Source organism: Podarcis liolepis (assembly GCF_965112155.1).
Source record: "Podarcis liolepis genome assembly, chromosome: 15".
Lineage (NCBI taxonomy): Eukaryota > Metazoa > Chordata > Lepidosauria > Squamata > Lacertidae > Podarcis > Podarcis liolepis.
The window spans coordinates 1,238,213-1,250,855 of record NC_139566.1 but is presented as its reverse complement, the minus strand read 5'-3'; the positions used below and the strand labels follow the sequence as shown (position 1 = coordinate 1,250,855).

The window sequence follows — 12,643 nt, the reverse complement described above, 5'->3', positions numbered from 1 at the left end:
CATTTAATGTTTTAACCACTGTTACATTCCATTGGTTTCATGTCTTATTTTGCATGGTTGTTGTATATAAAGTGCATGGTTAAACTATGGAAGTCACTCCCACAGGGGGCAGGGATGGCCACCAGAAGAGATGGCTTTAACAGAGCCCTAGACGAATTCACAGAGGAGAGGACTATTGATGTCTCCTAGCCAGGATGGCTCAGCTCTGATGCCACAGTTGGAGGCAGCCATGTTCCTGAATACGAGTTGCTGGAAACCAAAGGAGGGGAAAGTGTTCTTGTGGTTGAATCCTGCTTGCAGCTTTCCCTTTGGGGCATCTGGGTGGCCCCTGTGAGAACAGGAGGCTGGATGAGATTGGCTATGGGCCTGATCCACTAGGCTCTTCCTGTGTTCTTATGCATTACAGTGTTTAGATTTGGATTATTCTGCAGACCACTTTCAGCACAGATTCATATGTGAAAAATGCTGTATAGAAATAGCCAATGATAAGCGAGGGATGAAAAAGATGAAAAGGATACGAATTGAGAAATAAAAGGAATTACTTTATCTGGTTTCTTCCAATAAATGCCAGCAAACAATAAGCATCTACGCAAGCTGATTCCTATTTGCTCCTCAGAATTAAGTGGTCTTTGCTGTTCAAGTCAGGCCTCAGAAGAATGATGTACAATTTGGGGGAAAAGATACAACCCAGCAAACCTGCGCTGGAGGCCAAGATGCAGAAGATCTCCACAGCCACCATCTGCTTTCCTTTGGTGCTCAGATAAGAGGGAACAAAGGACAGCCAAACGCTGCAGAACACCAACATGCTGAAGGTGATGAACTTGGCTTCGTTGAAACTGTCCGGCAACCTCTTGGCCAGGAAAGCCATAGTGAAGCTGACCATGGCCAGGAATCCCAGATAACCCAGGACAGAATAAAACATCGCGACAGAACCTTCGTTGCATTCCACAATGATCTCCTCCACCAGAGAGTTCATGTCCACATCTGGAAATGGAGGAGCCGTACAGAGCCAAGCAGCACAAATGCTGGTTTGAACGGAGCAGCAGCCAAGAAGAACCGAGTTTGTGAGAGATTTCCCCACCCATTTCCTCATCCTGGATCCTGGTTTGGTGGCCATGAAAGCCAGAACCACCGTGATGGTTTTGGCCAAGACACAAGACACAGCAATGGAGAAGATGATGCCAAAAGCAGCTTGTCGTAAAGAGCAGCTCACTGGGTGAGGCTGGCCAATGAACAGCAAGGAGCAGAGGAAGCAGAGCAAGAGGGAAGTGAGCAGAGTGTAGGTGAGGTCCCGGTTGTTGGCTTTGACAATGGGAGTGTCCCCATTCCTAGAGAAGACGCCAAGTATCCAAGCTGTGACCAGAGAAAAGACCAGAGCTAAGGAAGCTAAAACGAACCCTAAAGGTTCTGCGTAGGAAAGAAAATGTTGGCGTTTGGGGAGGCATTGATCTCTGTCCTTGTTTGGAAATTGATCATCTTGGCATTGGAAACAATAATCCATATCTGAAACAATGAGTGATATATGAGTTCCAACAAATAAGGCATTAATTAGTTGGCGAAAGTATCAGAGGTAAGTGGATATTAACAATAGTTTGTACAATTTTCAGCCACTATGCATAACCCACAATAGGTTCTACATTTTGATGGGCCTAAGGTGCATGGATTGTTCATCTGTCCTTCATCTGAAATTAGTGATCAGAAATATTGACTATGGTTGTACCCTTAGTGGTACAATGTGCAAAATAGAAGACCAGACTCACTGGAAAGCACCCAGACAGAGCTTCATGGTGATAGAGAATTCTTCAGAACAGCCACTTTCAGCTTGGAGGCTGAGGACTGTTCTGGGTAAGGAGACCATTTTTTGCTCACACACCTAAAACTATCCAGTCCTAATGATGTAGCATGTAGGAAGCAGGCAGATTACACTAGACACATTCCACACCCATTTCTACAGATTTCACTTGTAAAAGTTCTGGATCTAGTTTCCCCAACTATCTGTTCTTTCTTCCAGATATCAGTGCAGCTGCTGCTCTCTTTAGGAGTAAAAAGTAAAGAGGTCCAGTCGTGAATGACTCTGGGGTTGTGGCGCTCATCTCGCTTTACTGGCCGAGGGAGCTGGAGTACAGTTTCCGGGTCATGTGGCCAGCAGGACTAAGCCGCTTCTGGTGAACCAGAGTAGCACATGTAAATTCCATTTACCTTCCCGCCAGAGCAGTACCTATTGATCTACTTGCACTTGCTTTTGAACTGGTAGGTGGGCAGGAGCAGGGAGCAGGGAGCAGCGGGAGCTCACCCCATCGCGGGGATTCAAACCGTCGAACTTCTGATCAGTAAGCCCTAGGCTCTGTGGTTTAACCCACAGTGTCACCCGATTCCACACTCTTTAGGAGTACTGAACTACTAATAGAAGGAAAGAGTTGAAATAAATATTAGGAAGCATTTTACAAATTAGCAGATTATGTCTCTTACCCATTTGATTTGAAATCATCCCATGTGGACACGAAGCACAATCATAGCAACAAAATGGCAACCCCTCCTTCTTTTTTCTTCTGTAGCCTGGCTGGCAGCGATCATTACACAAGGCAAGGGGCAGCACCTAGCCATAAAAAGAGGAGAAAATGTAGCTCTCTTGTGCCTTGTGAACAACACAGTTTTAACCAAAGGGAAGAGATCAGCTGACTGAGTAACATTATTCCAGAAAGGTGTGTTGTATGTGTAAATAAATTGTAATTTAAATATTGGGAGTGAATGAGAAGGGATACTGAATTTTTAATCTGCATAAAGATGGAGGAGTGAGAGAGGACAGGGAAGACAACAGACTTTGAAATACAGGGGGTTAATGAAGAAGGTAAAATAGGAAGCACATACATTAGGCTCAGAGAAGCACCACAAGACAATCAATCTTCTTTCAAAACAAATGGGCAATTTATCCTCCCCTTGTCTTCTGAGCTGTAAATCTCACTTGGATCAGCATGATTTACTTCTACATTCATGCGCAAAGCATTAAAATGTTATACTGAAATCCTATATATTGGGGATGTGGAACCTTTGCTCCACCAGATGGTATTGGACTGCAACTCTCCTCAGTCTGAAAACCAGCCTGGCCAATGATCAGAGAGGAGGAGAGTTGGAAGCCAACAATATTCCATATGCAAAATAGTGGAATATATTACCATTATATACATTCAAACCAGAAGTCTAAAGAAGATCTACTACTTACCTCATGTATGATGGGAGAATAACTTGTTGGACATGGGTTACACTTAAACAATTTGCTTATTATGATAAAGAATGTCTAAATTAAGCTTATAATTTGTATTCTTAATAACAATACTTCATTTTTTAAAAACCAATCGTCCAAAAAGATAATAAAAATAAAAATAAAAACCAATGGCCCCACCTGATTAAAAGATCTGTGCCATGTGATGGCTTCCTTATTCATGTTGAAGTCTATATTTTGTGAATCTTGTGGAACTATCTTTCCTACTTTCACTCGGGAGAAGGTTTGGTTTGGAAAAGTAACCCAGTTAATAATATCAAATCCACCTGCTAACTCCCCATTCTCATCAAAGGACACTAAGTCACCAGCACTGTTGTTGAAGGAGATACTCCTCAAGAACAAGTGCAGCTGAAGAGAAGAAAAAAAAAGGCAAAGTTTAAAAAAGGAGAGCTTTTATGGATTATAGAAACAAGAAATATCCATCAATATATTTCACACAATGCAAAGTAGTCCAAAACTGTGCGGTCTACAACATTTGGAGGACCTAAGTATTTCTAGGAAGTACAGCTGGCCTGCCACTTGCGTGAGGGTTCAGCTCTGGGGTCCGTGTGCAAAGGCAAAATGGTGCCATGTCAGGAAGCCCCTCCTGCAAGGTGAGTGTGCAGGGAGAGGGGGAAAACAAAATGGAGAGCAGCTCATGGTAGGTTTTCCCTGATCTCCTTTTGTTTATTTGCTTTTTCCCACCAATGTCGAGAAAATAGTTGGTGTTGATGGACAGAATGGGTGGGCAGTCATGGGTAGAAGCAAACCTTAATTTTTTCAAACATATTCTTAATTCTTGATTATTCCCCTTTCTCTTGCTCAACTTAGCACATTTATTAAGTGGATAATGAAACAAGTCTAGTTTCAGAACCATTTTTATATGGAAAGGAGCATGGTGATTAGCATCTATACAGGGTGTTGTTGTTTTTCCCCAGTACTCATACTGCAATTTAACTGGGGTGCTGAGAGACAAAAATCAGTGGTTTGTGCCCTGTCAAATGGTGAGATAATGCCCGGGGAAGGTTCTGGGGAGGCTCTTCCTAGATACCATCTTTCTGAAATTAACACCTTATGGGGCCCAATTAAACATGCCTCCTTCTTCACCACTCCTGCTATATCAGAATCAGAAACACATACGACAGCAGGTCATTCTGCAACTCCTCCCACAACATTGTCAAGTTCCACAAAGAGTTGACATTTCTGTGGGAGAAACTGCACCAGGAGATGCTTCCACATGTCTTGACAGCCCATGTTCCTAGAGAGGTAGGGAAAGGGCACAGAGTGCCATAACTCCTTCAACTACTCCTGCAAATGGAAGGGAAGTACAGGTCCTATCTTGATTGTGGCTCCTTCAGCTTGAAGGAAAAGGAAACCAGTTAAGTATTGAAAAGAATGTGGTGCTCCTAGAATGGTATACAACGGATGAACAGGTTAAATCAGTTATGATTAAATGGGCAAAAGATTTAGGGCATGATATACAAACGGCAGATTGGGCAGAGGCTTTGGAAAGAGATCTGAAATTGACAGCTTGCTGTACACTGAAAGAAAACTATATGAAAATGATGTACTGGTGCTGTTTGACTCCTAGTAAGTTAGGGTTAGGGTTAGTTCAAATACCTGCTGGAAATGTAAATAAGAAGTGGGTACCATTTACCATATGTGGTGGCCATGTAAGAAAACAAAATCATTTTGGGAAATGGTATATAATGAATTGAGGAAAAAATGTTTAAAATAACTTTTGTTAAAAAACCCAGAAGCTTTTTTATTAGGAATTATATGTACTGAGATCCCAAAAGAACAGAAAAGACTATTTATGTATGCAACAAGAGCTGAAAGGATGTTATTAGCCCATAAACGGAAAGATACAACAATACCGACCAAGGAAGAATGGCAAGCCAAAATGCTTAATGTCAAAATTAACTGCGAGACTTAGGAACCAAAAGAAAAGGACTTTTAAAAAGAATGGGGGAAATATGCCAAAGAGATTATTGTAAGCAAATTAGCTGGACTCTACAAATCACATGTAAAGTAAAGAAGTTCATTGTTAATTTAGATAAATGGAAATTGGGCAAAATGTATTGATATGTAGTTTCCCCCCCAAAAAAATAATAGGAACCATGAAAGGGAGGGAGGGAGTAATGAGATTCAGAGAATCTCATGAAATGTTGTTGATATAAACTTGTGTCTGTAAAAACCAATATAATATTTCAAAAAGAAAAGAAAAAAGAAAGAAAAGAATGTGGGAATTGTTAATGCTGGAAGAGGGGGGGTGTGTGTTCATTCAGTGAACTGTGTGCAATCACCCATTAGATTAGCCCCAAGCAAAGGTTTATTCTTAACAGGAAATCTTACCTGCCAAGGTTGCAGTCTTGGAGGATCGAGCCCACCTCTGCCTGCCATCATTCTGCGTTTTGACCTGGATGAGTGCATCTGATGTAAAGTATGTGCAATGGCATAAACTGCATTATAGATACTGTAACTTTGGCCAGTCATGGTCATTTCAAAAATATGCCCAGGAAGGCTCTCCAGACTCTCATGGCCAGTGCAGGTCTTTGTGTTTTCATTGCTCTCATTGGAAGCAGAAAATAAACAACTGAATGCCCGTTGCCAAAAAGCCTGGAGGAACCCATCTCCCTTTGGAGAGTTGGGGTTCAGGGTCTGAAGGAATTCTTTAAATCCCTGGACTTTCTCTGTGTGAATTGCAAAAGACAAGGCACCATCAAAGACTTGTATATCGTAATACCTTTGCATTGTTTCTGAAGAGAAAGCCCACTGGGCTGTCAAAATCCACACAGTGCCTGTAGACTTCTCTGCAACATCTTCAGCTAATGAAAAGAAATATTGCATCCATTTCACAACAGTAATGGTCTCAGGTTCTGCACACAGAACTAATATGTGAACTTCTGAGGCCATCAGGAATGAGGACTTGGCCCGAATGAGTTCCAAGAAACTGATATCAACTATGCCCTGAGATACGGCTGGTAGTTTTTCACTGAAAGCTGTACAGACGCCATGCTGGGAAAGCATTGGCACTAAGCTTTGCATAAAGGACTCTCCATTTTCATCATCGGATGCCACAATTCCTACCCAAGTCCATTGGAAATGTAGAAGTAGCATGACAATCCCTGCATATTGATATTTCTCATTGGGCACCGTTCGGTAGAAGGTCTGGGGCTGCAACTCCGGGCTTCTCACTGGAGCTAATACACAGTAAGCAATCTGGAGGAAGAAATCAATCCCAGAATTGGAGAGTTAGAGCAAACAGTTGTGGTTCATCCCAAGTATCTGCTTAAAGAACAAATCCATGGGAATTTCTCGACTCCATTTATGGATGCATGTTGATTTCACAAGAACGTTATGCATATCTCCAGCAGTTCTTGCCCTGTCCCAACCTGCCTGCTGCTTCCCAGTGACACATGGGAGACGAAGTCAGGCAAGCACCAAAGCCCCTCTCCTCCAACCTCTACTGCATAGCTCTCCCACGTGGTTTTGTAATAGCTTTGTATTATTATTTTTTAACCTCCTTGCTCAGAAAAATGAACCAAACAAAAGGAAGTATTGAAAACCAGGAAGATAACTATTGTACCAGAGGCAGAAGAGCTTCACAGCCCCCACACTTACTATACCTGTGGAATCTTGTAGACGCCTAAGACAGTAGCCATGTGGAGAGAGATGTCAGAGTCAAGTCCCCCAATAAAAGCTATCTTTTCTTTTTTCTTGTCACATATGAAGTTGGGGACAATCCTTTCTGTGGTGGACAGAAGTTTCAGGGTGTTTTGATAAGTCATCCTTGCATTGATGTAGCTGTCATAGACGTGGAACCCAAAGGTCATATTCAGTACAATATTAGGGTTCTTGTTTATTTCTTTCACAGCAAACACCAGGGAGAGAGTATTCTGGTAGTACTTCAGTGTGTCACTAATAAAAGAGTTATACTGTGTGTCAGAGGTATTCTCCTCCTCTCCCTGTTATACAAATTGGTAACTTCCTGGCTCACATGCACGTATATAAGCTGCCACATCCTTCTCTTACCACTTTATTTCCTTTCAGCAACCAACGGACACTCACTGGATGAGAAGTTGCCAAGTCAGAAATTCTGACTGGTGCCCCTCAGATAGTAAGTGTATGGTGTAGGTGGGGAGTAGAGACCAGAGCACATCAGATGGAATAGGATCTATTCTTTCACAGTAACTGAGCTCAAATAAAATTGTGACTGTACAAAAAATACTGTAGGCAATGTTAGTTATACTCAGAGAAGGCCCATTAGGATTAGTAGATCAGACTAACTTAGGTGTATTAATTTCAATGGGTCTACTCTGCAAATAGCTCAGTTTGCAACTGCTCTTTTTATTATCCAGTATGGTTTACATTGCACAGCAGCAGGTATAATCCAAAATCTATGATATTCATATGTCACATATATCTGTGACTGTCAGATTAAATGATAGTGATTGTGAATGTGAGGATCAAGCTTTGCTGCAAAGGAAAACCAGACGTTAATGGTGTGAAAGGAAACACAGAGGGAGGATGAGGATGAAGTTGGGAGAAAGTGGTGAGAGCCATGGGATCAGGTGATGAGGAAGCAGAACAGGCAGAAGGTAGAAATCCCAAGAAGCAGAATAAAGCAACAAAGAAGAAGGTGACCAGATCACAATGTAAAAAGAAGAAAATATATGTTTAACATCCCTCCTTGATAAAAGTCACATGTAAATGTGTTTTGAGCATGCTGTTGTAGTTTGGTTTAATTGACCTCACCAAGCGTGCACTATGAAGGATAGGATTTTACTTACAAGAGTTCATCTATAAGCTTTGTGTTTGGGTGCTCATGGAAATCTTTTTCTTCAGATACAAAGCCAAAATAAGAAACAATTCCTCCAATGACTAGGTCCCCTCTCTGGTAATTCTGGTATGGAAGCTGGAAAGGCTCCATCATGGTGCATCTAGCAGAGTGGTCCTTGCTCTCAGTTGGAGGCAACTGCAGCCACAGGAAGAGAAGGATCAGCAGCAGAAATGTTCTGACCATCTTGGGGCCGACGGGGGTGCCGAAAGTCAGATTTCTATCTCATCTACCATAAACTGTATTACAAGAAATCTCATTGAATGACTCTAGGTTGTTTTGATAAAGGGAAAAAGCCAATGATCTGATCCATGAAGACCTGCATGTTCAGAATTTTTCATTGGGGCTCTGAATGACACAGGATTTATTTTATATACACTTTCACAATCTGACATTGATTGTGTTCATGGCTTGATAAAATGTACATGGGGTTTGGCAAGATGGATGATAAAACGCAGCAATTTGAGATAATTACTGGTTATTGAGCTCTGTGACGTATAGTAAGATCAAAATAATCATGCACATTTGTTATTGAGTAGTGCTCTTGTAATTTTCAGTGCCCCAGGCAAACAAGCAAGCAGTCCAGCTGCAAACTGGTGACCTTCCTGGGGAGCTTCCTAGTTTCCCCAACAATCTTTCTCAATCGCACCTGAACTATTTCTCCCAACTGTACATGTGTCCCCAATGGAAACATGATTTTCAGGATTTTGGACCACAGGGATGTTTCCTTCTCCACACATTAAGGGGAGGGAGGAAAGAGTTAAAATAATACAGGCTCCAGTTGCAGGTGCAAAGCCATTTCCGAGCTTGGGAGGAGAGGGGGTTGCGGGTTACCCCCTCCGACACATGCGGGGGCTGGCCTTTTGCCCCCGCGAGATCCAGGGAATCCCCGGGCGTGCCTGCAACTCAGCCCACCAATCAGCGGGCTGGGGAGGCGTGGCCTAGCATACTTAAGGCCAGGTACGCCCGGGGACCGCCCTCTTTCCCCTTGCCAGCTGAGCGGTTTTCCCATCCCACCCACCCTTAGGCTTAGCTAGATATGACCTTGCTATGGACTCCGGTTGGTCGCCGCAAGGGGCCTGGTAGGAATTTTTCCAATTTGGCACACTGTCAGCTTTTTGGTTTTTTCGCCTACCTCGTAGCAATTGTCACAACTTCTGCGGTATTGGCGGTCCGGCATTGGCAGGGGTTCATTGTTATGCAAATGAATGGGGGGAAGGAAGCGCCATCACCTTCCCCCAAGGAAAGGGTAGTCCGGTAGAGGACTCCGGGGGCGTTGCCTTGTCCGAAACCTAGGGAGGTAAGGGCCTCCGGCACGCCCCCGAGCGGTGACACCCGTGGGATCCTAGTTGGCGTACTTCAACAGGACTCCCACGGCTTGTGGACAACCCTTCCCGGTCTCCATGCCGGGTAGTCGATAGGACCCAATGCCTAAGGCCAATACATTCCAATTCTGTAATCAATAAAGTTGTGGCCTTTTATGCCCATTAACCTTAAATAATGTGTCCAGTGTCTTCATTTCACATGGGGGAGGGGACTTGCCACGCAATGCAGAGTATTACATTTCCTTGCAGAAATAGTTAGTGTATGCAGACATCTGTTTTTCTAAACACTTCAGCAACCCCATATTGCATGGGCTAACAGCTGAGACTGACTAGTTATGCTATATAAAAATATAGATAAATGCATATGGAAGGGGGGGAATCCTTTTGTCATCTTAGAGTTGGAGAGCAATGTGAGGGACCCAGGAGGTCATCTTAGAGTTGGAGAGCAATGTGAGGGACCCAGGAGGTGACAATGGAGGCTTAAATGCAGTGGTACAACTTGAAACATACAATACATGTGGTTGTGGCATGTGGGAAGGGAAAGGGCAGTAAGATCATGCAATTGACAGAGTGACTGAAGGTTAAGTTCCAATATTTACCTTTTTATAGGGTGGGGTAGATAATATATAAGATCCTTCTTGAGTTTTCACTGTTACCCCTCAGCGGGAGAATGGTCTCCCTGGGAAGGGGCTGGGTTTTGCCCCTTTGCAGTGTGTCTTTGGGGGCTGTCACAATGAACTCCTGAACTTCAGAATTCACCACTGCACCACTGGTCAAGAGAATAAGAAAGAGTCTGTATGGTGTTTGGGTGAGATGTAAGAATTTGTTGGAAAGAAAAACACTGTTATGACTACCCCCCACCAAAGCAAATGCCCTAAAGAAAATTAATATGGAAAGGAAATGGGGCACTTATAGAGATATATTGACTTTTGCTGGTGCTGGTTTTAAACTTAGAAGACATCAAGGACCGAGTACAAGACTGTGAGTAGGCCCAGTGAGACCTGCTGGTAGTCCTGCCAAAGCCCAACCCCTCAAGATGGTGGGGGGCTCAGCCCCATTCCAGTATATTTGGGGTAGGGGCTGAGGTGTCCTCAAATTCGTAGAGTTGGCCCCTATGCTTCTGTGATATTAAGGGTTGTGTGTGCTATATATAAATCAGCAGGTGAAATTTTTCATGAACATTGTCACCTGCAATACTTGAAGGTCGAGATACAGCTAAAAGAAGAGGACATGGGGCACAGAAGAAAAAAAAAAGATGGTGATCCTACTAGGTGATGGTGTGTAAATCTGTGCCTCATCCCAAAGAGCTTTCTTGCAAGGAACACAGATGTTCAGCGATGATGACCTAGATCAATTGCAGTTGTGTACTCAAGACCACATAGCACAGAGTGTTAACTTCTTAAAGCCACCTTGCAGTCATGGTGTCAAAAGGGTGTGATTGTGCAACTAGGTTGATCTAGGAGGAGGTGGTCCTTCAAACATCCCTGTCCCATGCTGCTTAGAACATTAAATATCATTACCCAGGCAGGCCCATTATGTTGCCTGTGAAAGCCGCAAAATAACCAGACTGTACAATAGGGATGGGATAAAATCAGGACAAATCTTTGTTGGCAGCAGCAGGCAGGGCAAGGGTTGGCATGGCACTGGGTCCCAGGATCAGTTCATCATTCCACAAGCCCCGTGTTGATGGAATGGATCCGCTGGGTTTGGATCACTCCAAACGGGAGTCGGCCAGTGTTGAACCTTGCCATGGTGCAGGCCAAGCCAGCAAGGTCTCCCTTGGGGACCAGGGTGCAGGTTCCAGCCAGGCAGATACCGAAACCACGCTTGGGTTTGCCATGGTCAATCCGCCCCTCAGGACCCTAATGGGGAACCCTCTATACTAGGTTGATGCTGACCAATGCCATTTCCACCCTCATGCAAACAATGTTCTTCCGCCTATCAAAGGAAAGGCATAATTTCACTGAGGGAAAGCAAAAGGGGGGGGGAAGCCAATCACGTTTGGAGAAAAGAAAATCCCCAGTACATTTCCAAGCACAATTCAAAATGTTGGTGCTGACCTTTAAAGCCCTAAATGGCCTTGGTCCAGCATACCTGAAGGAGCGTCTCCACCCCCATCGTTCTGCCCGGACACTGAGGTCCAGCTCCGAGAGCCTTCAGGCGGTTCCCTCAGTGCGAGAAGTGAGGTTACAGGGAACCAGGCAGAGGGCCTTCTTGGTAGTGGCACCCGCTCTGTGGAACGCCCTCCCACCAGATGTCAAAGAGAAAAATAACTACCAAACTTTTAGAAGACATCTGAGGGCAGCCCTGTTTAGGGAAGCTTTTAATGTTTTATATGTTGTTGTATTTTAGTATTTTGTTGGAAGCCGCCCAGAGTGGCTGGGGAAACCCAGCCAGATGGGTGGGGTATAAATTGTTGTTGTTGTTGTTGTTGTTGTTGTTGTTGTTGTTGTTGTTGTTGTTGTTGTCTTTCTGGCCCTGTCAACCAACAACCCAAAATTGCCCAGTGAAGGCTCTAACCTGAGGGTGGGCAGGAGGGAAGCTCTGAAAGCTCCAGGGGAAACAGCCTTATATAGGCCTGCCCTCCCCTCTCCAGCAAGGGCTTATGGGACAACTTTTTCCCCATTAGCCCACCACACAGAGAAGATACTGGGGAAAACATTGCCCTGTATTTTGCTGCACTCTATGAGCCACAACGCTTCTGGGCACGGAGCGGGGCTTATGGATACTTTGAATTGTGCGTGCAAATGTCCTGGCAGCCAGTAAAATAGTTTGAATGGCAGAGCCACATTCTTCAGATCACTGGCACTGGGCAACAGCCTGGCCGCAGCATCCCAGCCTAGAAGACGTTTCCCAATACTTTTCAGAGACAGACCCACATTCATGGATGAGTCCAAACCTAGTGTTCAAATTATAAGCATTTCGTTGTGATGGGATTCACATAGGATATTTGCCTTGTTAAGTGAGAAACAGTTTGTGTGTGTTGATCAGCTCTGCCTGAGTGTTTCGGGTCCCAGTTAGATATTTGCTTGTTGATATGATTAAACTAAAGTGTGGCAGACAGCAGATGAGAGAAAAAAGCAGGTTTCTCTCTTTCTTCCTGATTGTCAGCTGCTTGCTGAAGTTTGCTTCATAATTAGAATCCTGGCTGACAAGTTTAATTGGGCTTTCCACTGTGAAAATTACAGCTAATTGCAGAGCCTTGTCTTGGTTTGCTGC

The 12,643-nt window shown here is 43.9% G+C and overlaps 1 protein-coding gene across 1 annotated transcript; it reads right to left on the bottom strand.

The window, feature by feature from the left end:
* Window positions 1-601: 601 nt before the first annotated feature.
* Window positions 602-8,195, bottom strand: LOC310693872 (vomeronasal type-2 receptor 26-like; the record flags this gene model as incomplete). Its single annotated transcript, XM_083476254.1, has 6 exons — window positions 602-1,503; window positions 2,470-2,596; window positions 3,488-3,628; window positions 5,864-6,481; window positions 6,889-7,180; window positions 8,053-8,195. 6 exons carry the CDS (start codon window positions 8,193-8,195, stop codon window positions 602-604), a joined length of 2,223 nt encoding a protein of 740 aa, XP_083332380.1.
* Between the last annotated feature and the right edge of the window lie 4,448 nt (window positions 8,196-12,643).